Source organism: Haliotis rufescens, unplaced genomic scaffold (assembly GCF_023055435.1).
Source record: "Haliotis rufescens isolate VD_foot unplaced genomic scaffold, xgHalRufe1.0.p SCAF_5, whole genome shotgun sequence".
Taxonomy (NCBI): domain Eukaryota; kingdom Metazoa; phylum Mollusca; class Gastropoda; order Lepetellida; family Haliotidae; genus Haliotis; species Haliotis rufescens.
Window position 1 is genome coordinate 10,676,564 of NW_025964223.1, and position 25,849 is coordinate 10,702,412.

The 25,849-nt window shown below is 38.7% G+C and overlaps 2 protein-coding genes across 2 annotated transcripts; both read right to left on the bottom strand.

Moving 5' to 3' along the window:
- Positions 1 to 3,030: 3,030 nt before the first annotated feature.
- LOC125372893 (complement C1q-like protein 4) lies at positions 3,031 to 5,884 on the bottom strand. Its single transcript, XM_048383595.1, has 3 exons — positions 5,767 to 5,884; positions 3,943 to 4,098; positions 3,031 to 3,256 (listed from the first exon to the last, which is right to left on the bottom strand). The coding sequence occupies exons 1-3, from the start codon at positions 5,837 to 5,839 to the stop codon at positions 3,033 to 3,035; spliced, it is 453 nt and encodes a 150-aa protein (XP_048239552.1). The 5' UTR covers positions 5,840 to 5,884; the 3' UTR covers positions 3,031 to 3,032.
- Positions 5,885 to 23,018: 17,134 nt separating this feature from the next.
- LOC124129762 lies at positions 23,019 to 25,148 on the bottom strand. Its single transcript, XM_048383833.1, has 5 exons — positions 24,958 to 25,148; positions 24,320 to 24,387; positions 23,962 to 24,114; positions 23,521 to 23,559; positions 23,019 to 23,158 (listed from the first exon to the last, which is right to left on the bottom strand). Exons 1-5 carry the CDS (start codon positions 25,146 to 25,148, stop codon positions 23,085 to 23,087), a joined length of 525 nt encoding a protein of 174 aa, XP_048239790.1. The 3' UTR covers positions 23,019 to 23,084.
- Positions 25,149 to 25,849: the final 701 nt, after the last annotated feature.

Below are 25,849 nucleotides of genomic sequence, written 5' to 3' on the forward strand. Positions count from 1 at the left end.
ACTTGATGCCTGTGTATCATGGATACTGTAGAACTTGTACAGGTGGCTGGCAACTTGATTCCTGTGTAATAGGATACTGTAGAACCTGTACAGGTGGCTGACAACTTGATGCCTGTGTATCATGGATACTGTAGAACCTGTACAGGTGGCTGGCAACTTCATGCCTGTGTATCATGGATACTGTAGAACCTGTACAGGTGGCTGGCAACTTGATGCCTGTGTATCATGGATACTGTAGCACTTGTACAGGTGGCTGGCAACTTGATGCCTGTGTATCATGGAAACTATAGAACTTGTACAGGTGGCTGACAACTTGATGCCTGTGTATCATGGGTACTGTAGAACTTGTACAGGTGGCTGGCAACGTCATGCCTGTGTATCATGGATACTGTAGAACTTGTACAGGTGGCTGACAACCTAGATGCCTGTGTATCATGGATACTGTAGCACTTGTACAGGTGGCTGACAACCTAGTTGCCTGTGTGATAGGATACTGTAGAACCTGTACAGGTGGCTGACAACTTGATGCCTGTGTATCATGGATACTGTAGAACCTGTACAGGTGGCTGGCAACCTGATGCCTGTGTGTCATGGATACTGAAGAACCTGGTACAGGTGGCTGGCAACTTGATGCCCATGTATCATGGATACTGTAGAACTTGTACAGGTGGCTGGCAACTTGATGCCTGTGTATCATGGATACTGTAGAACTTGTACAGGTGGCTGGCAACTTGATGCCCGTGTGATAGGATACTGTAGAACTTGTACAGGTGGCTGACAACTTGATGCCTGTGTATCATGGATACTGTAGAACTTGTACAGGTGGCTGGCAACTTGATGCCTGTGTATCAAGGATACTGTAGAACCTGTACAGGTGGCTGACAACTTGATGCCTGTGTATCATGGATACTGTAGAACTTGTACAGGTGGCTGGCAACTTGATGCCTGTGTATCATGGGTACTGTAGAACTTGTACAGGTGGCTGGCAACTTCATGCCTGTGTATCATGGATACTGTAGAACTTGTACAGGTGGCTGACAACCTAGATGCCTGTGTATCATGGATACTGTAGCACTTGTACAGGTGGCTGACAACCTAGATGCCTGTGTGATAGGATACTGTAGAACCTGTACAGGTGGCTGACAACTTGATGCCTGTGTATCATGGATACTGTAGAACTCGTACAGGTGGCTGGCAACCTGATGCCTGTGTATCATGGATACTGAAGAACCTGGTACAGGTGGCTGGTAACTTGATGCCCATGTATCATGGATACTGCAGAACTTGTACAGGTGGCTGGCAACTTGATGCCTGTGTATCATGGATACTGTAGAACTTGTACAGGTGGCTGGCAACTTGATGCCCGTGTGATAGGATACTGTAGAACTTGTACAGGTGGCTGACAACTTGATGCCTGTGTATCATGGATACTGTAGAACTTGTACAGGTGGCTGGCAACTTGATGCCTGTGTATCATGGATACTGTAGAACTTGTACAGGTGGCTGACAACTTGATGCCTGTGTATCATGGATACTGTAGAACTTGTACAGGTGGCTGGCAACTTGATGTCTGTGTATCATGGGTACTGTAGAACATGTGTAGATGACTGGCAACTTGATGCGTGTGTTTCATGGATGCCTATTTTCGCGTCAAGGCGGAAGTTAATATGTCTGGAGGGATACTTCTTTCTTAATCATTGACGAAAGGCATTTATAAATATTGATATGCACAACTTAAGGATACACAACGCAGACCTACGGTGATTCCAATATTGAAAGTGTGTATGGCAATACATTTTGGGCAGAAAATTCAATATATATCAAGTGCAATTCAAAGTTTACAACATCTTAACATTAGGGTGTTTCTATCTCCGAATTTGATATCATATTTCTGCGTCTTAATAGCAGTGTTGCGTCATAATAGTGATTTGTGATTTAGAACAAAACCTTGCAGGACTTCATTTTCCTTAGAGGTAACTTCTTCATTTTTTTTTTCAAAAAGTAGGAAGTACTACACACTTGCAATGTCTTTCGTATACAGGAGTATACTGATGTTAAGACACCATGGGAAAACATGGCGCCAAACGGTGTATAAAGTATGCGTTGATTCTGGTCATAACATAGCTTATCTTATAACTCACTATTTGGTTAAATGATCAGAGCTACATTCTGTAATAATAAAACGGCAAATCATTTCAGCGCCTTGATGAAAAACATGAAAAGATTTGGAAATCCTGCAATCGAACGAATTCGACACCGCAGTTGCCATGTTGTTTATGAACCAGATGTCGATTTCGTTACAGGATTTTGTGTTACAGGACTTTGTATAGACTCGTTAGTCTTTCCAAACTACAACTCCATAATTCCAGCCTAATTTGGCAAGGGTGGAAATTTGCCTTTTAAAGTCAGTTAACTCCCTTACCACGGGAAGATGCATTAAATACACATATTTCTGGAGTTAATGAGTGACTGTTGTTTAACGCCAACAATATCCCCTGATATATCATGACAGCTACATTCAGTGTATATTAAGTCTATACTGTAGACTGAAGTATGATGGTTTCATAAGTATATGATAAGAATGTCCAGATCTATTCTCGATCTATAGTTTGATGTGATATATTTAGAATTTAATGTCCTACATTGGTTGAGTTACGTGGAAACCTTGATGTCTAAGATAACAGAAAACACAATAATCTCAATCAAAACAAGTTTTGCACACGGCTTCAGTGAAACACTTACTCTCTTATTCGCAACGTGGCGAAAATACGCCCGCGGATGTTCTAGTGCATGTCTTTAGATTACTGATATTGGTCAATTGAAATGTATAGTACACTTAAATTAGCGGGAAATCAATAAAGGTTAATTTCACTTGATAATGATGTAGCCATTTGCAACATTGAAGACACTGTTTTTTACTGATACAGTATACAGTTCGCAAGAGAGAACAAAGCCAAATCATTTTATGGTACTTTTACTTGTAGACAGATGTTGAATCAGTCTTTTCTGAGCAGGTATCCAGAAAACTGCGACTACGCCCCTTGTCTTAATGGAGATTTACCGTTGTCCAAGGTCTTCTTGACGAACACGTGGTCAGCTTTGTTGACGTGAATGATAACGCTCATTGAAGTACTGGCGTAAGGCATTGGAATGGTGAGCCATGCTTTCGCATAGCCCTGGGAAAACAGCCCGAAATCAGATGTACCTTGACGTGGACCTCTTTCTGTTTGTAAAAGTGTCTGGAACTGATAGTAACCTGAAAATGGAAAGAGCATTGTACATATTCCTCATGTCTTAATTTCATTTAAGATGCATATATGTTTCCTTTCTTTTGTTTAAGGGGCGGTCGGGTAGCCTAGTGGTTAAAGCGTTCGCTCGTCACGCCGAAGACCCGGGTTCGATTCCCGACATGGGTACAATGTGTGAAGCCCATTTCTGGTGTCCCCCGCCGTGACATTGCTGGAATATTGCTATAAGCGGCGTAAAACCAAACTCAAACACTCTTTTGTTTAAGCTGTCTGTACGTCACAAGATGATAAGCTGTAAGGAAAGGTAGGGTTGATGTGATAGTGTCAGGGTACAAAGCTGAAACAGTTTTATCAGAAAGGTCATATCCACAACAATACAACTTACACCTATTTTTGTATGTCTAGCAAAGGACTCGAGGAAAGCTAGATGTTGGATTAATTAAAGGGCCACATGCAACTTCCCACTACAAATAATGTCATGCAATTGTGCTTTGAAAGTATCCGACAATATTCGAATAAATATTCACCAAGGTAAATAATAGGATATTGAGTAGAGTGGAACTCATAGTTCCAGCAATTTATTGAACCAGGAATGACCAGACTTAACTTCAAGCATCGTATTAAAGTATTACTGGATTTCTGATGGGAAAATTATGAGCATCAATACTGGCTATTTAAAAAATCCCACTCTTACCTGAGACAGGGGCATGGAATACCCCAGATGTAGGGTTATACCCATGACCAATGTTTGCCTCAACGCTGCTGAATGGGATGATGCTGCCAACTCCAAAGTAGTAATAACCGGCGTTCAAACTTTTTGGCAGAGATGCTTTAAAGTATACCAACGGAGCTGAAACGATATCAAAATATGCATTTACGAGTGAGTTGTCAGTGAGTAAGTATGGTTTGACAAATATTTTGTCAATATCACCACAGGGCTACTAACAATCGTCTTAAGGCTTCATACATCTAATGGTTTCTAAGGTGATTTCGAAAACATTAAAGCATACAAGAAACGAAGTACGGATATGGTTTCCTTTTAGGCTCCCCTTAATTAAAGACCACTTTTAAAATATGAAAACGAATATGTCCAGATCTGTTGTTCGATGTCGTTTTGTTGCAACCTCAAACTAATGCTTTGACGTCGTGATCCAACCGTTGCACCTCTATAGTATCTACACAGTTTTGCACGGATTGCTATTTGGATTTGGTGGCGCCGTGTTTTTGTCTTTGGTTTTGATTATTTATTCATATAACTTTATATTTTGTGATTTGGATTAGTTGGTTGTTGAATGATGGGAAAGAAAGTGTGGTTGATTTAAGTTTATGGGCCACCGTGTGAAAAGTTTTTATGCTTGCGCTGGGTGTTGTTTGCTTCTGGATGTATGCAAGGAGAAGTTTGAGGTTGTTTTGGGTTTTTGGGTTTGCAAGTTTTGGTGTTTTGCGCGTAAATGTTTTGTTGGTTTTGAAGGATGCGGGTAGAATGTCGGATATTTCTTATAGTGTTATGTTTGATGTAACATGCTATACGGTGGTTGTTGACTTCGGGGCTGCAGTGGGTTTTGTGGCCCGTAAGTGTTCGTGGGGTGCCTTGCAGGCCCTTGTGGGTTTTTTTTGTATGATGGTGTTGATGTTGTGCTTGAGAACCCTGTGACCAGATATCTCCTGGGTTTGGTGGTTTGGTTGCGGTGAAGATGGGTGTTTTGTGGGGGTGTAGTTGATATATGGAGGTTGTGGTTTGGGCCTGTGTTGTGATTTGTTGTTTGGGTTTTGCATGTAGGATGTTGTTTGTTTGGGGTTTGGTGTGTGGTGGTTTGGTTGACTAGGGTAAAGTAATGACGCGCTGACAACCTGTTACTATGCGGGCGGCTTCTATTTGAATCATTTCAAGTTTTTCGGAATACCTCTGAAGCATATTCTAATATAGGCCTCATGAAAACGAGATATATTTTGGACAGGGTTGGTCTGTCCAGTAAATACATAACGGTAAAGACGAACAAATCATTTTGGAAGCTGAGTGACAAATGGTATCAACGTAGGTTGTCCGTATCATAATATGAGAGAGAGTAACGCACAGATGTTGATGACGCAAGATAGATGCGCTAACAGCGATATTGTTATAAATTATATGTGCAGAGCGATTTTTATAATGAGTGAATAATATAAGTGCAATGAGTGCATTTACTGATTTTGTTGGAACAAATGAAAACATGTCAATTTTGAATAACCTTCGCTAGGTGCAAATTGAGATATTCTGCTACTTATAAGTAAAGAAAAACGTTTAATTAATATATTCGTTTTCAAAAACCGTCGAACACATTATCTGCTTCACATCATCACTTCATCCGGTTATGTACTGTCGGTTTGAAAGTCCCTTACAACTTTGAATCAGAATTTCGGCAGAATTTGATTACTTGTTTTACAGATTTTTTCAGATTAACTTAAAACGCAAAGTGGTATACAATTCTTGTTGGAGAATGAAAGCTGCCATTTGTTTACATTAAGCTTTTTTGCTTACCGTTTCCGGCAACCTCCTTTCCCGTAAATGAACAGACTGCCACGCAGAGAAATAACATCAGGTGGAGTTCCATGTCTGGCTGCTGTCAGGGATAGTGAATTGCATCGAATGAAGCGTTTACAGTTTACAGCTTACAATATAACAGTTTCAAGCTGTCAAAAGCTTTCATAAAGTATGCAAACCCCACCCACATTAAATCTCTGCTCACTCATGACAGATGTTCCAGGTGGGTTTCCAGAGCTTTCAATACGTCATACGGTTTTGAACTACGTGCAGTCTGACACTTCTACTATCGTGTTCAATGTATTCCACGAAAATGTATATTTGACTTCAAATTGAAAATTTGTATTGTTAAGGATTGAGTGTGTACTTTTTGTGGTTCATTAAGGTGTGAAAAACCGTTGTGCATAGCGGATTCTTACAAAAGTTTGACCATCGGTTATGATTCATACCTCTATGAACCGGAAAAAAAACATCCTTGTAATTAAATTCGACAAGAAAATGTGTTATCTCCTTAAGTTTTATAAAAAAAATTATGTATATGTCAAATCAGATTTATGTTTCTAGGTTTGTCAGCACCATATCCGTGCTCGTGTGTTTCACCGAAGTGGTAAACGTCTGAGACCTGCATCACTTCGGGCTTCCCTCCCACATTAAGTCGACACGCAGCAATATAACTGGAATACTGTTGAAAGCGGCGTTAAACACAATTCACTCACTTACTCAATCACTCATATCAGACAACATTCCAGGCGTAGGATGACGTACTGTGGCGTGATACCACTCATGTGATTTTTTTCTTTATGCACATACATGACACGCCCAGAAAGTCAGTATCTAATCAACGGAGAGCAGCATCAAACAAAGTTCATAGTACCTGTCAATCAAGACAAGAGGCAAGAACAGCCCAGTATGACTGTTACTAGTAACCAGAATAAATATGCAAGGGATGAGGCGGCAGTTTCAAATGACATGTCACGAGCTAGGAGAGTATACATCCCAAGATAGATGTATCGGGTACCCATTCCCTGCTGGTGAGGCACATTGGAACAAATGTACTTGCCCAGGGTGACGCCACACTTTTTGACACTTTTGTTTCAGGTGTATGTATTCGTGTTGCTACCATCTGGTCATCTACCATAGGATGGGTGGATTCTTTGGAGTGCATAGGGTGAATGTAATGTATACTAGCGGTAGTGACCACACTGTAAAGACCTGTAAATACTGGTGGTCCTTACGCTGAGTAACAACCTGGCCACTTGGCTGGTTGGTTGGTTGGTTGTTCAACGCCACACTCAGCAATATTCCAACTATATGAAGGCGGTCTGTAAATAATCGAGTCTGGACCAGACAATCCAGTGATTAATATGAGCATCGTGTCACTTGCGGGATACGATGTCAGCACCTGACGTTTGCTAGCCTGGCGCTTTTGACACCCTGCCTATTCCGCCCCCTGGAAGCCCCCACAGGGGGAGAAGGATGTTCGTAAATCAATATGAATCTTCAACGTGTGAGTTCACGTTACACTGATAATAGATAACACATGGTATGAAGTGGAAGGTGAGTGTGCACCAATGGACATTTGATAAAATCGCCACTGGGTGCGACACAAATGCAAGGTGTTAAATCCATTAACTGGCAACAGTTGGCTCTATAGATAATAAACATGTAAATCACGATCATCCAAAGGCGTGAGACATTCATGAAAATGAATATCCAACGCATATACAGTTGTTACGGGGTGATTTCCAAAATTAAACGAAGACTTTAATTTAGAAATCCGTTCGCGCAGACCTAACTAGAAAACATCAGTAAATGAACACACAAGATCTGTAACTGTAAATGTAACTGCGCTCGCTGATGTTCAGAATATCATCACTTTTGATTGTTTTGAAAGAGGCTTTTCAATTGGTACATAGATTAACAGGTTAAAGAGATCTCCAATCGTCCTCTCGTCGCCTCTATACAGCGATCCTTATAGAAATTGTCCCATCCCGAACTTTATCGAACGATCAAGTTTGCTGTGGCCATATAAACATCAAGGTGCATATTACTCCAACAAGTGTAGCCCAAAACCATTCCGGAAAGCTCCACTCGCTGCTGTCGACACCGGTTTATAATTCGTCGATATCGTGAGCATGTGTTAATGAATTAGTGATGATACAAATTTCTGATTTGTTCAATACTTATGTATATTCTGTATCACTGGCACAAATGTGTGGTGGTTTCTTATAAAACTCAGGGCTGCCCCGACACGCAATCAATCATACGATCCACACGTCACCTCTGACGACAGCATAGCTTACTGTTGATTATGGAGTTTACACTTCATCTAAATATCTGTTATGGGATTTTTAGAGCATCTTTATCTAATTTTGAAGAAAAAATACATTTAATAGTGCCTTTTCCCAATATTTTACACACATACTTTAAGTTAGTACATATGTTAAAACATTTAACCAGATACCCATATTTAGTATAAAGATAAATAGTTTAGCTAAGGTTTTAAGTGACTCTGTTGATGGGTCGTTATTTGTTGACGATTTTAATATATCATGTCGAGGTAAAAATATGCACACGATAAAAAAGACAGTTGCAACGTTGTCTAAATAAAATCAATGTTTGGGCAGAGCAGAACGGATTCAAGTTTTCTAAATCTAAAACAAATTGTATACATTTCTGTCGAAAATATAAACCATATAAGGACCCAGAATTACATCTAGCTGGAACTCCAATTAAAGTCGTAAAAGAAACTAAATTTTTAGAAATATTTTTTTACCTTACGTTTTTACCACATATTAAACATTTGAAAGCTAAATGTCTGAAGGCACTAGATTTATTGAAGGTAGTTTCTAATTCCAAATGGGGAGGAGATCAAACGACCCTCCTTCACTTATATAGATCACTTGTCCGTTCTAAGCTCGATTATGGCTCCATCATCTATGGTGGAGCCTGTAAAAGCAATCTTAAACTTTTAGATACAATCCATCATCAAGGTCTAAGACTCTGTCTTGGATCTTTCCGAACCTCCCCTATTGACAGTTTGTACATTGAGGCTGACGAGCCATCTCTTAAACAGCGCCGTATTAAACTTTCGTTACAGTATATCACAAAGTTATATTCTAATGAGTCAAACCCTGCATACAGCTGTGTATTTAATCCCCTTTAAGAGGACCTGTTTAGTAAAAAGTCATCTCTTATTCCGCCTCTCGGAATAAGAATTAAACCTTTTATTTCTGCTGCTGTCATTAACCTTGAAAATATATCTCCTTTCCGTCTGCTTTCCTCTCCTGCTTGGCAATTGGTAAAGCCACAGGTGGATCTTACATTATCTACACTAAAGAAATCTGACACGAACCAACTACAATATCAACAAGAGTATAATCAGTTAAGAAGCGAATATAACACTTACAAATCAAAATTTACAGATGGATCCAAGGATGGAGGTGCTGTTGCCAGCGGTTATACTTACTTGGGGTGTCAGTCCAGATTTGAAGAGGTCGTCTTAAGACGATGTTGTATTGGTCATTCTCGATATACTCATGACTATCTACTTAAAGGTGAGGATCCTCTATTCTGCATCCCTTGTGATGAAAGAATCACGGTCAAGCATGTCCTGCTTGACTGTATTGATTTTTCCATCACAGGGGAATCCAGGATCTTTTTAATCAGGTAAGTTCTCATTTTATTCTTGGTTTTTTAAAGGATATTGAATAGTTACATACATTTTGAGTATGTTTTGTCTATAAATAAATTGATTTTTTACAATTGGTAAAATAAATCAGTGACTGCGATTGTTAGTGGCTATATCCTCGAAGGGGGTTGAAGTAGTGTAAAATTATTGTCCCCCTGAGAGGGTATGTAAGACCACGTCTTTCAAAGTATATTTATTTATACCACGGTACTGTAAGTCCCCATGGACCCTAGCATGGTGATCTCTCTTCAGTGGCTGGCGATCTATAGCTCATTTTTATCGTGTATTGTTTCGTATGATGTTATATTTTTATGGCTAACTACTAGTTTTAGATATAATCTGTGATAACTCTAGTTATTTTACTGTCCTTCGTTGACAGGTTTTTATTTCGTATAAATATGTGTATTCTTAGTGTACTTCTCGTCACGATATGGCTGAAATACTGCCGATGTGACGTTAAATCTTAACTCACTCACACTCACTCCAATTACAACATGTTTACATTAATGCTTTAAGAATGAAATAGTTATTATGAGTTTCTCATTAATAAGTAAATAAAAGAAATTATTTACGGGATGCAAATTGTGTAGTCAGCGTTCGATTCATTGTACAGTGAGTCAGTTGGGTTAACGCCGCTTTTAACATTATTCCAGTTATATCACGGCGTGTCAGCTTAATGTGGGAGGAAAGCCCGAAGTGATGCAGGTCTTAGACGTTAACCACTTCGGTGAAACCCACGAGCACGGGTATGGTGCTGACAAACCGGGAATCGAACCCACAACCATAGGTTTCTGGCGTGTCCAGGGGACGCAACTCTGCACAGCGAATCACGTCGCCCTAGACGACTGGGCCACCCGTGCCCCCTCATTGTACAGTTATCAATATACCAATTCATTATATATTATTTGCTTCGTTCCGCATGTAGTTTCAGGTGTCTGATGGTCAAAATGTATACAGGAATTGGGATATTGAAATCAGTATAGGTGCTGTTTATGATTTGTATCCTAGCACCGTGTTTATACAGGGGCTACACTTATAAGTGTCCATCATACGAGAATGTACACCTGTGTGTTGACTCACTGCTGTAATAATTTCCTTCAATTCCCAGTTAAATTTCTCAACTAGCGGTTTGTGGTTTTCCAGAGCGATGTACTTTAACGACGTTTTGAGGTAACTGGGGGAGTTTGGACCGGCATTCTTATCAGTGTTTATAGGTTCCCAATATCATCAGTTAGAGAATAGCTTTGTTCATGGAATGACGAATATCACATTGTTTCTGATATTATTCATTGTTATAAAAGTAAAGGTATATCTATCATCTGAGTATACAAGGGCATACATTTATATTATAACACATCGTGAAGAAAGTCACGTTGACACAACTATTTATTAAACAAAAAGATGTGTATACCGATTGTCACATGAAGTACTTCGAAAACCATCGTTCTTTGTGTTACACAGTTATTTAATATGTAATATGATTCTTCAAATATAAACTAAATATTTACATATAGGAATTCACAGTGCAGAATTCTACATGTAAATAATCCAGTACAGGTAGCCTAGATCACTGCAGATCACATTCCAATAGCTGAGCAATAGATCCTATATATTGGTTATTCTACCATGAATTTGAAATTTACTCGATTCTGATTGGTCAGTCAGAGGCTATTCAATCACAATAAACCCCCTCTGATTGAAACAGCTGGTTCGACGGCCGCATCACCGCAGAAGCTAATATCCATAGAATAGTACTATTTTCAGTCATCCTCGGTAGGCATATTTAAATAATTATATCTACAATTACAGGTTACTAAATGCACAGATACGGTTACTACAGTATTCAAATGTGACAATACATTTCATGCAGAAAATACGATAGAAATCTACAAAGGGAATATATTTACGTTTATGTGACAACAGAGAGCTTGGAATTTTGGCGCTTTTCTGTATACGACTGTGACGTCATATCTTTTGCGTCACAATAGGCGATATGACGTCATAATGGAGATACGCGATGTCGAGCGAAAGCCTTGCAAAGCTTGCTTTTTGTTTTCTTTAGGGATACCAACCTCATGTTAGCTTACCACGTTGCCGTGCTTATATGCTTTCAATGCCTGTCAGGCACTCGTGAAGAGCAACCTCCTCGTGGAGAGTGCTGGGTACGCCAATAGCTCTTCCCCCGTGTGGAACCGGGGTAGAATATTTCCACAGCACCCCATTGCTGGTCGTAAAAGGTGACCAAATTGGGCAACCTGTTTGCCGTGGGTTGCGCCCCTGTGTTGGCGGAGGACGGGAGTCTGGTGGTTGAGGGCACTGGATCCAGGAACTGGTGTTCCTTTTGCCCAACACACCACTTCGACCCTTACTTCGCCTAGACGGGTGGTAGAATTGGCCCGATTCTATCAATCGGCTGGTCATGCCATGCCCTGTGCTTAGAATAATTGGAAGTTGAAATATTATATCAAACAGTTTGAAATCACGATATATGATACCCTATTTATGTATATCTGTATTTTGCCTAGAGTCCTATGCCAGAAGGCGGTGGCTCATGGGCCAAACTGGTGATATGGACCTCTGAATTCTGTGCTTCTTGAGAGAGGTGTCATGGGCCGAACCAGCCTGGCACTTATTCTTTTAGTTCTCATAGCTATTCAAGTTTATATTTGCTGGAGTATAACACCCCTGTAGCCCTGGTGTTGCAGGCTGGCTTCCACTGGAACACCGTCCTTGTTGACACTCGATGGTGGGTGGGGAACAGGGGTGCTGAATACTATTCCTTTTACCATGTCTCACAACAATCAATCTGGTTCAGCCAAAAACAACAGACGTAGACATGTAGATTCTACTCATTCTGATGAAGAAATAAACATATCTCCTGATATTTCTGAAGATTCTTGGACCAAGGTTCATAGTCATTGCTTCTGCAGACGGTAATCCATTGCGACTCAATCCTTTTGCTATCTCCCTTGGTATCAAAGGTGCATGCGGAGAAGTTCAAAATGTCACACGCCTTCGTTCAGGTTCGCTGTTAGTTGAATGTGCACGGAGACAACAATCTGTTAATCTGTTGTCCTTACAACAGTTTGTTAACACTAAGGTTGTTGTCTCAGTGCACAAGACACTGAATTCCAAAAAAGGCATCATCAGGGACCGCGCTCGTTGTCTGGCTGACATGAGCGAAGAGGAAATTGCTGATGAGCTGAAAAGCCAAGGAGTAACTGATGTTAAACGTTTTACGAGGAAAAAGCAAGATGGAACAATCACACAAACGAATACTTACCTTTTCACCTTTTCTCTATCAGTCCTTCCCACTTCCATTAAAGCCGGATACTTCAACATCGGAGTGGAGGTCTTTGTACCTAACCCGCTCCGTTGTTTCAAATGTCGTAACAATGCAGCATGCTTCCGTTGTGGTGGAGCTCATGACAGCTCCGAATGCACAAACACCATCAATTGTGTTAACTGCAGCGGAGGGCATATGGCATCTTCCAAATTCTGTCCAAAGTTTGAATATGAAACAAAAATCCTAAAAATCAAATGCAACAACAATATTTCTTATCATGAAGCTAAAAAGTTAATACCTCTTCAATCGCAAACTCCTTTGGCTAAATCTTATTCAGCTGCAGCTTCCTCTCCCTCACCAACCAAAACATCTGTTCAGTGTCGGACATTGATCTTGTGGGTTACTGATCAACAGATCATCACTGATCCTATTATCGCTCTCCCAGGAACATCAACATCAGAGACTCAAACTGTTCTAACATCTGAGCCAGGGCCCTCCAACACTTGGAGGTGCCTTCTCATACGCCTAACCCTGCTGAGGTTCACAATTCGTTTGAACCTCTGGAGATGGAGGTCACTCCTTCCAACTCCATACTTGGGAGTGGTCCTCCCTCACGTTCCAGATCACCAGTTGAGCCACCATGAGTAGCTCTCCAAATATCATCCAGTGGAATTGCAGAGGACTAAGAAATAATGTTAATGATTTGCAATTATTAATACAAGATCATAAACCATCAGCATTTTGCCTCCAAGAGACTTACTTGAAAACCAGGGATCTAATGGATATCAGACAGTATAATTCGTATCATTTTTATTTATTTATTATATAACTGCTGCAAAAATTGACCTCAATAATATCTCTCCCACTCAAATACTGTCGTCTCCTCCGTGGCAACTGGTAAAGCCAGAAGTAGATCTTTCCTTAACTAAACTAAAGAAATCAGACACTAACCAACTAAAGTATCAGCAAGAATATAATCAATTAAGAAGCACTTACAACACTTCCAAGTCCATATTTACTGATGGATCCAAGGACGGTGAAGCAGTAGCTAGCGCCACTGTTATTAGATAGATATTCTTTATTTCCTCCAGATATTGAAGATACATATCATATATGATATTATGTATAATTACAGAGCTGTACAGTAGTACAATTGAACACTATTATTAAAAATGATAACTACAAAATGCATGACAATCAAGCATTCTTATAACTGTTTTGTAACAGATAAAGCCATTTCCTACAATGTCTTGACACAATAACCATAAGGTCACCCCATAGACTTTGAGATAAAGAGCTAACACACTCAGGCATACCGCCTAGTAGTACAGACAGGATTATATCATCGTCCTCACTACATAGTCTTGCAAATGTAGAGACATCTATCACATCACAAATGATTTCAAATAGTTCATTTCTGTCATTCATATTCAATGTACAATACAGAAAGACATGCTTAATAATATCATGAGCTACAATTCCACATCGACATTCCCTAGATTCCATATTTATGCATCCCAGCCGTACAAGATGAGACAGGTTTGGGAACTGTTCAGGACGTTCAAGTGCAAGTAGCCAGAGTCTGTGTTCTTTATCATTACGTAGCGAAACATATCTATTTAAGTTAAAGTCTAGATAGCAGCTTAGAGCATACAGCTTCCTGGTCTGCAGAAATAATCCTTTCCTTAACAATATCAGACCATGCCTTTTTACTTTGGAAGCTACATTTAATTAGATAATCTTCTATTTCTGCATTAAGATTGTATTTTTTGACAAGTCTGAGCATGTTATATACAGATGACAAAGCACATCGTTTTTGAAGTTATCCAACGCTATTTCGTATCTAAACTGCCCAAGGCGAGTAATGAATACCTTTTTAAAGACATAGCTGTAACTGGATCGGCATAGTTTTCCAAGTAGTAACAGTGACTGTTTGTCAATATAGGATTGGAGAGATATCAAGCCCATGTTGTCCACAGCAACAGTACCTGATGTACACTTGGAATGCCCTGTATTTTTCTACTGAAATAACGTTGAATAACTTCCAGCATATCGTATTCTTTGAGGGTTAATAGCCCCCAGACATTACATCCATAGAGTCCGCATGGGAGTATCACTCGTTCCCAGATCCTTTTTGCTGGGATTGGATTCATGCCTCCAAACTTTAGTCCAGTATCGTTATTACTATTTATTAACATTTTTAACTTTTCACAAGCCAATTGTGTTCGTTCTAAGGAAGACTTATCAGAGCTAATCCTGACACCTGCATATATTATAGATTGCTGAAGTGGAACACACATACAGCCCAAGTACAGTGATTGAGAGCAGATAAATTTACGCTGCACATCAAATATTAGAACAGCACTTTTCGTGACATTGTACTTAAGCTGCCATTTATATGCATACTGATTTACAACATTGAGAAGATCTTGAAGGCCTGTTGGTGAGCTACTAAACAGTGTTGTATCATCTGCCAAGAGCTGGCCTGGAGTATGTGCCCACAGCAGATTTAGTCCTTGCTTAGAGCGTTCCAGCTCGCATAACAGATCATTTATATATAATGTAAAGAGCCAAGCAGATATAACTCTGCCTTGACCAACTCCTTGGCGTACATGAAACAAATCTGATCTAAAGCCTGCAAAGCTGACATAGGAGTACATAGACATGTAAGACCTACGTAGTATTCGCCATGTTTTACCCGTGATACCAAGGTCATAAAGTTTTAGAAAAAGGCCATCTAGCCATACCCTGTCGAAGGCTTTTTCATTATCTAGAAATGCACAGTAGACTGGAGAACTTCTTTCATTGTAATATGCTATTGCTTCTAATAGTGTGAGGGCCGCAGTGTCTGCACCTGCATTTTTGCGAAAGCCAAATTGGAGAAGATGTGGGAAATTACAGTTTTTAGTTACCCAGGATTCGATTCTGTTGAGTATGAGCCTTTCCAAAAGTTTACCAAAGGCAGATGTCATAGTTATTCCCCTGTAATTAGCAGGATCCGACTTGCTTTTACCATGACCTTTATGGATTGGGAGGATTTGACCTATGTTGTACTCACATGGTATATATTCATAGTGCACAATTGCATTGAATAAAACCATGAGATGGTGATTTACCTGTTTTAAGGGATTTGACAGTATCCATCAATTCTTCACCAGTGAAGGGTTTTGAAAGGGGAGATGCTATAGCCACACCATTATTGTCATAAGAATCAGTGCTATCTAATACCTCATTTTCAAGGTCATTAACACGTTGTTTGACGTAAGAGGAAAATAGAACATCATGTTTCAGATCAGTATCCGGGGCAGCTAGATTTCTGTAATATTCACCAAACATATCACATATATCCTTCGGGTCATTAGATGATTTATCTGAATAGACAAGTTTTTTAGTATGACCTTTGTTTTTACGATAACGTTTAGATACCCTGAAGTATTCATGAACATCAACCTCAGCAGCTTCATAAGCTTCTTTGTATCTATCATCTATCAGCTTTTGTTTTGAGATCCGATGCTGTTTTCTAAATAACCGTTTGGCTTCTTTGTATCTAGCAAAAAAGATGTTGCTCTCAAATATATTAATACTCAGTCTAAACATAAGCAGTTCATCATATTTTCTGATTCCCTTTCCTGTCTTCAGGCCATTAAAAATATTTCATCTGAACATCCACTTTTACGTGAAATTATAGAATTACATAACGATCTTGCGACTGGCCAGTACGACATCGTCTTTCGTTGGTTACCTAGCCACGTTGGAATTATTGGTAACACAATGGCCGATGCTGCAACAAATCTGTGACACCACTTCTGATCCCGTACACTGATTTTAAAACTGTGATTAGATCTTACATCCGAGATCTAATGCAAAAGAAGTGGGACACCCAAGTAGGTATCAATAAATAACATGAAATTAAACCAAATATCGGTTACACTTACTTGGGTTGTCAATCCAGATTTGAAGAGGTCATTATGCGACGATGTCGTATTGGCCATTCCAGATATACACATGAGTATTTGTTACAAAGAGGAACCTCCGTTTTGTATCCCTTATGATGGAAGAATCAGTCAAGCATGTCCTGCTTGACTGTATTGATTTTGCCATCACAAGGGACACTTATTTCAATGTTTCATTTATAAAGGATCTTTTTAATATCAGTTCTCATTTAGTTATTTGTTTTTTAAAAGAAATGGAATTGTACCATAAATTTTGATTAATATGTTGTGTATATAATATACTTTTTATGATTGGCAGGATAAATGCAATAACTGAGATTGTTAGTGGCTGTATCCTTGAAGGGGGTTGAAGTAATTTTATATGATTGTCCCCTGGAGAGGATATGTAAGACCACGTCATTCAAAGTAGATTTGTTCTTACAATTGTCTTTAATCGTAGAATATATGTTATTTAATATGGCTAAGTATGTTAATAATCGCCAACACCTGAAGGGATGATGTAAATCCTGCTGGGTTCCATGCAGGAAGCTGAAGTACTGTAAGTCCCCATGGTACCTAGTATGGTGAGCTAACTTTAGTTGCTGGTGATCTACAGCCCGTTTTTAAAACCGTGATGTTATATTTAGTGCTATCAATTTTATGATTCCATACTTGTTTTAAAATATATTTCTGTGATATGTCTAGTTATTTTACTGTCCTTCGTTGGCAGGTTTTTATATAAATTTCAATATATGTATTATGTTTAACTATTGCTAGTCACGATATGGCTGAAATATTGCCAATGTGACTTAAAATTTTAACTCACTCACTCACTCACCCAATGCCTGTCATATGTTCGAGTGAAGTATTACGGTGTAAAAAAACTTCTTGAGTATATACAGCGCCATATTTTGTTCGGTGATTCCGTAATTCAGATCGACAACCCACTCAAAACACTGGACTCAACCCATGCCGCTTCACTCAGTATATTTGCTAACACCAAAGAGTTCGCGTTTTATTTAGTCATGGTAGAATGGAGATAAACATACTGTGTTTTCAATGTAGAGCTAGGTTACTTAACTCACGTGCAAAAGAAACGTCTCCAAACATTTTTCAACTAACAAACAACACAAACACAAACCCGAATAGATAATGACTTGTTATATGAATAACAAAAAGGTATAAGTCCATGAGCCAGACCAGATGTGGTACCATCTGGGGTGGCAAATTCTCAGTATGATTTTTTGAAAGTCATATATCCATAGATGAAAAAAAAACTTTGAAAGCAATCCGGGACTCACAGCTTAGTGGTAGTAATCACCACATAAAAGGGGACCCCAGAGTTGAATCCACGGGACTAGGTTTAAGGGTAGGGGAAACCAGAAAGTGGAATAACTTTACAAGCAATAGTCATGTGGTGAAGTATGACCACTCAAAATGTTGGTAACCTGATGCTCTACATATTGGTATGTACTATAGGACTAATACAGTAAAAGTGTAGGTCACCAGAGGTCAAAAGGTCACAACATTTGACCTCTGCTTAAGATATCATCACCTACCCGAAAATATATTGCAGATGCCACACCAGTGGGCCTCTCTTAACCCAAATGGTTTATGATTGAAGCCAAGCAGTACCTAAGTCTGTTTATAGTCTGATAAAAGTAACTTTAGTTTCTTTTATGATGTGGTACAGAACGGATTTTGGTACATCTTAAAACGAATGTCTTCATTCGCTAAAAAGATGTAAAATTGTATGAGGTTGGGCTGCTTGAAATAAGTTCACATGAATTTATAACTCTCAACTCCAAATTATAAAGGCCTTGTGCTAGATGTAGTCAGAAGTTGTTTTGAAGATACATTGTTCTGTTGTTTTGGCTCACAAGATTAAACAGAAGGTCAAATAGGGGTCAAATTGGATATGCTAACCGCAATAACATAAAATGCAGTTATCTGTTGCATAATGAATATTAATATTTGATAAGATCACACAATAAGACACTACAACTATTTTATCACATTATGTTAGAAACTTAAGTCTTCATTATTGTAGACCGAGTCTTCATTGTACACTGTTGATTACTCATCATCTGGACCATCATCAACATCACTCGCTTCAAATTCAACCTCGTCCTTAACTTGCTGATTGCTACATGTCTGTAATTAGCAAAGGTATGTTTATTTCGTGTTATACTGAAGGCAGGTACAGCTCTCCGTTGTGCACCCCCCCCCCCCCCCCCCACCCCCCCCCCCCCCACCCCCCGGCAATAACCAAGGCCCCACCCTCCTCCTTCAACCATGACCAACAGGAAAAGCCTCCATGCTCCTTACCATACTTGTTAATTGTCCCTCCTGCAATGGTTCTGCGGTGACGAGGCGCAAGGAGGAAGCTGCCAGGATTCAGCTTCCTTTTTCTTTGCGCAAAACAGGTTGAACCGCAATTCACTTCTCAATAAGTGTCCTTGTGCTGAAAAGGAGCCTGAGGGCTGAAACATTTCCTCTTCCACGCCAGAAACCTATGACAGTGTGTTCGAATCCTGGTTCGCCCCGATTATGTTGTCAGCACTATGCCTGTGCTGATGGGTTTCACCAAAGTGGTGAACGTCTATTACCTGCATCACTTCGAGCTTTCCTTCCACATCAAGCTGACACGCCGTGATATAACTGGAATTATACTATTCAAAGCGGCGTTAAACCCAACTCACTCACTCACTACTCTTGTGTACGGTTCCGTTTGGTTAACTGGGTTTGTGTTGTGATTACTTCCGGCTTAAATTTGAAGTATGTTTCAGAAGGATGTCACTATGTTCAAGCCAAACATCGTGAATATATCATGCAACCGAATTATTTTTCAGGAGAATAATTGCAAACTAAGGGCCAACATATTGATTTTCAATGTATCCAAAAGCAGATGTCTTATACGGGTGTATAATCTCTGCAGGAAGTTAAAACATTTGTCAATACAATAAACCATGCAGAACCATAAACCGCCATATGAAACGGTATGAATCATATTTTACACACAGTGAACTACTTGAAACTGTGCTCAAATCTGCACAGCAAGCACCATACATGTGATTTTGAAGACAACTTATTACAAATATCTGATATCAAACCCGTTGTTTTACATGTGTTGTTTATTGAACAAAGTCATGCTTCATAGAAGCCTAGTATTTAATCGTGTTGAGCAATAATTTGCAATAGCAGTGCGAAGGGAGAACGACTGAGTGCGCGTTACATGCTTGACCATAATTCCCTCTGGAACCATTCTCGCTGGCTGCCTGAATAACATACGATACATTGCACAGGTATGTCGCAAAAGAGCTATTCGGGTAAGGGAGATAATCACTCACTCTAAGTGATACAGCTTGAATAAGATACGATGTACAGCATTGCAAGGTCACGCGTGATAAAGCTCTATACTACGCATACAGCTGAAGGAGATAATCGCTCGATGCGCAATAGGTAGATTTGTAAGTTAATTAATTGAACCTAATAAAGTCGATATATTTAATTTAATATCACAGATACAAATATGAAATTTTGGAGTCCGATAGTCACATGTTGTCGTTGTACAAAGGCATTAAAAACTGTTCATTGTCACGTCACATAAGGCCACAAGGGTGTGCTGAACTCACGCTTTTCAATCACGGCTGTATCACCAGCTGTCAATATGGAAAACAGAACAATACATCAAGATGACAGTTTTCATGTAAAGATTAAGTATTTCTAAGCAAAATAAAGATACATATACCTAGATATAGTACATATCTTTCAGTTGCTTAGAAATACTTAATCGTTACTTTGAAACTGCCATCTTGATGTATTATAATGTATTGTATATTGACAGCTTGTGATTAATTGTTACCAGATGGCTCCAGCTGGGGTAGCAGACGACACACTTTCCAACAATGGGGAACAGGGTAAAAATATGAGTAGGCTGGTTATCATCGAGCAGACGGCTCACCAGTCTAAGATGTATTGAAAGTGATTTATAATTAGATTTATTACCCAAATGGGCTCAAATATTCAGTGTAATAACTTTTTTATATTTGCACAGTGTGCAATTAGTGATTCTCGAAGCTGATTGGTCAGTAAAACAAAGATCAATTTTCATTGGACAACGGAACTATTCTTTTCTCATCCCATTCATTCACAAATCCACGCCTTTCCCTTCAGATGTTTTACGTGCTACAATCTCACTGACTCGAGATTTTTAAGACAAGACACATAGTTTCATATTAACAACATGATTTCACATTATCAATTGTTTCATTTATTTCACATGATTTTTACTGTAAGTAAAAACCAAAACTACGTCCCCGTTTGTAAACAAACATGGCTGGCCATTTGAGATCTGTAAATGACCTCGTTAAGCGGACGGAGATCTGACTGACATGAAAAGTTATTCGTATAATTCAACCTCTGAACACATTTAATGTCTTTGTTGTCAAAACTGGATATGGCCAGATTGAAGTTCCAAGATTCAGATTGTGCTGTTGCCAGAAACTGTTTCTAGGGCGCCAAGATCATCACCACCAAGTCCTGGCCCCGAGGTTATAAAACGTCCCTGAGTACGATTTCATGCTCAAATCCGGTTTCGTGCTCAAGTCAAAACTCAGACTCAATAAACGGAGGTTATAAATAATCTGAGTACGTTTTCGTGCTCAACTTGAGCATGAAATCAGTATGATCTCAAGTACGCTTTGGACCGTGCTCAACGCTGAGTTCGACAACAACAATGGCAGCTCACCTGCGACAGACGCGACAAGCGAGGCGGAACACCCGTGTTCCGAGAGTCTTTCGAGATCGTTCTAACCCGCTGGAAGATTTAGATGTGGATGAAGTTTTTTACCGTTACAGATTTAGGCCAAATACTATAATAATGATTCCGTTTGTTGGCTTTTTACGGCAAGTAAAGTGGGAAAATTTTATAATATAAAGCACATACTACGGTAGAAACTACCATTGTTAGTCAACAAGTCCTTACAATGATAACATAAAGCAAAAACCTGAAAAATGTCAAACGTCTACAAGTTCTTTCATACATTGACAATTGGACACTTTGGCACGAACTGCAGGACTAGTTCAAATTTCTAACATTGCACATTGTGAGAGAGCAATTCAATTCATATTTGTTTCATAATTTCTAAATTTGAACAAGATAAAGAGTTAGCTGGAATAAAATGTTGTCATTTGTTGTGAGTAAAGATACAGAACTTATGCATGTTAGGATATTCATAATAGTCTGTATGAAGGACAAATATCTGGACCTAATGTTAGTATCAGCTGGACAAATGAAAAATGCATGGTATTCATCATCTAGGTCTCCACAAATTGCACAAACTATAAGTAAAGTCATGATCACTAGATATTCTATATTTAGGTCTTTCTGATGGCACATCATACATGCATAAATGCTGAATTATCATCACAATGTTAGAGTTAGCTGCTTTAAAATGATCTTACTTAAGAGCACATAACAAAAAATCAGGATTTTTGGAGCAATTGCATATGTAATGAATAGTGATAAAACAATACAGACAGAGTTGATATTGTGTAACAATATTTCTTTGAATTATCATTAACTATTTTATCTGTCAAATTCAACTGATCATGTCCAAGCAAATCAGTAAATGTTGTTGTCATTCATATTGCATTTCTACTTAACTTTAGTAATTTTGATAATAATTATTCTTCAGTTGGACATGATTCGACAAGAGAAACACCAAATTCCGCATTCATTTTTAGTTGGTAGTAGACTGATTTCCTCTGCAGCATTTGAATTTCAATGTCTAATTTCTTTTGATTTTTTTCTAATAATTCAATTTCCAGTTTCAGCTTCCTTTGTTCAAGTTTGATCCTTTCCGTGTCCTGTATCGTGTTGTCATATGTTGCCTCAGCTTGTGTTCTTTTTCGTTTGCGCCCGGTCTTTTTGTGTGTAAATATAATGAGACTGACTTGTGTACTCTGCGTCATCTTTGGGAGTATAGTATTGTTGATAGCATTATGAGTGTTAGTGTGACAAGACAGTGAATATAATGAGACTGACTTGTGTACTCTGCGTCATCTTTGGGAGTTTAGTATTGTTGATAGCACTATGAGTGTTAGTGTGACTGAAATATAATTCGAATATATTTCCAGTCTCTTAGTATTTTCAGCTTGTGACAAGACAGTGAATGTATTGTTTGGGGTAATACATGTATTAGCATCTTGCTATGAGTGTTTTCATTTCTATGCTTTCAATAAATCATACAAAGGTCATGGTTTATTAGTAGTAGTATTATACTAGTATTATACTAGTATTATAGAAGGATTATACAAACATAAATTTGATATTAATCTTGAATATACTGAAATAAACTCTGAAAATGTTCATTATTTAGTAGAGTAATATGTTCTACAGATATTACTCAGATCCTTCTGATGTACCTTCTGCTGGGTTGTTTTGCTCATCAATGTGATGTGCTTCACCTTGCAGACCTGTAAATAAGGGGATACAATTTTTAACATTGAAAAAATGCAAAAAATTATTGTATCATTTTCAGACATTTATATATTTAAGAATTCAATAAAGTCACAAAATAAAGTTATACTTTAATGTTATTAATTGAGAATAATTACATTGATTGTATACAATGTGTCAGCTCAGACAATAATGTTATGACAGGAATAGCAAACTATGCTCTACAATACATGTTGGAAATTTTGGTATTATGTTCAAGACATGACCTATATAAGGGAGACAACCCACAGAGTAATTAGATACATGTCCCATGTTATAGATGTGATTATGTATAATAATACATGTTAATAATGTTCAGACATATGATGACATGTATTACCTTCTGGTGAAGCGGCAGCTACATCGCCATCATGAATGACTGAAGTGAACAGAATATTAAAATACAGTAATGCAGCTATTTTAATAATTTTCGGGTTACAATTGACAAAAACAATTGCATTTGTGACTGAAATTGTGATGAGTGATTAATTTGATTATCTGACAAATATTAATCATTATTTGAATGATTTTGTACCAGTGCAATTCACAACAAATGTATTCATTACTTTGATCACAGGCATAAAAAAGTTGGTGTCTGAAATTTTTGTTGTTGTTTCCTTTGTCTTTTGACAGTACTTGATTTGTTTGTACTATTTTTGATAAGTATTTTTGTCATCCAAATACATTGTCCCAGGTGATAGGTCTCACCATAACCAACATAAATGAGAAATAGTTGGCTTTAAAATTTACATTAATCTTTTACATATTGAACTGCCCATACCATCAGTGTCAATGCCATGTTCTAGGCCATGAATACCTGGCCTCCCCTCCAAAGACTGACAAAGGACCTCGTCCGCGTTGGACAGTGCTGGGAGTGGAGGCCCTCCTCCAGTTGTGGCCATTGACCTTTTGAGGCCGTCGATCTTGCTTTTAGCTACAATACAAATATGCAGTTTAGTTCAGTAACAATAACATATATATTGAAATATTAAATTTGGGTTTCATTGACATGTGTTCATGTGTTATTGAGGGATAAACATGTGTTTCATCAATTATATAATAACCATTTAATACATTATGATGGAGTAACAATGTTGATACAAGATGCCTCTTAGTATTTTTCTAATATAAAAGAGTACCTCTTTGTTTCAAATTGAAGTACTTCTTCTTCACTTCAATAGCCTCCCTTTTGGCATTGATGTGTCTTCTGAAAGTATATAAAAGAAGAGATATTATTTGAAAATTAATATACAGAACATGTTTTCTTCTTCACAGTCAAGGAATTGTGGAGAAAATGAAAATACATGTCTCCATTTAGATTACCGGTATATACAATAAAGTTAATGCAACGAAGAATCACATTTTCGACTGTTTACTTGTGCAAATCTGCATGGGCACCACATTTCAACGCATGATCGAATACAGGACTCGTTGCGATATGTCACGCCTACGCCTGAGAACTTTATAACTTAATTACCCCAACCTCCACTCGATATTGGTTTGAAAAGAATCCACTAAAACTGTTTGGAGGATGTCCCTTGACCTTGACCTTAGACACAGCCCCCCCCCCCCCCCCCCCCCCTTACTTTTTTACTCGCTTATGACAGGTTAACTTTGTTTTACCGAACACATTGAAAAAATCAGCATCGATCAATCCTGTGTCATAAAAGTTGAATGAACACTTTGCGCAAGACGTATTTATAACTTAACCACCGCGATGATATAGCGTACCATGCTGCAAATGATATTAAGCAACAATAACATATGAACAACTTACGTGTTGAGGATATACGTGATGCGTTGCCATCCATCGGTCCGCTGTCGATGGATGGACTTCACACCGCTTCCCTTTATTTCGCCGAACAACAGTTGCTCTCGCTGAACGACTTCCTGGATGAGACAAACCTCCTCCGCCTCTGACCACCCATTACCCCGCCTTCGCGATTCGGTCACGCCCTCCGTTGCCATTGTAAATAAGCAGACGACAACATCCGGGTTGTTTTCTTACCATTCTCGACGGAAGAGTTCCAAATTGCCGCTTATGTCATAAACAAAGAGTCCTTTGAGCATGCTCAAGCCGAGCGTGAGTTGTTCTCAGCTGAGTACAGACTCAAGATGTTTTATAACCTCTGCTTGAGTACAAATCTCAACTGAGTACGAAGTTGAGCATGAGCATGTATTTGAGCACGAAACTGAGTTGAGCACGAAATTTTTTTTATAACCTCGGGCCCTGGTTTGCGTCTGTGTTAGGCATAGAGGGCTTGCTGTTTGATGAATTTTTCGAACACCCGAATCCAAAAACCGGACTTTGTATAGACAGGTTTGCCTTTGTGAACGATGATGACATCGATAACTGCCAATGAAAATGAAAACACAATGAAAAAGACTAAACTTGACAAGTTGACATGAACTTTGTTCACAAATGTATACAGGTAAGAAAAACACGAAAAATATGACTACTCACACTTTCAACGATGGCATGAGCATAAAAACAAATTCATTTTGCAACAACATTTAGACTTTCCGAAAGACATCATAAAGATACACTATTTCGTACAATTTTGTAACATTGTGTGAAGAAATAAGAACGTGACACTTTTTATACAATGTATACGTTTTTTGTCACCGCGACGTCTGCACAGTACGGCGCTGAGTGGTATGCAGGCTGA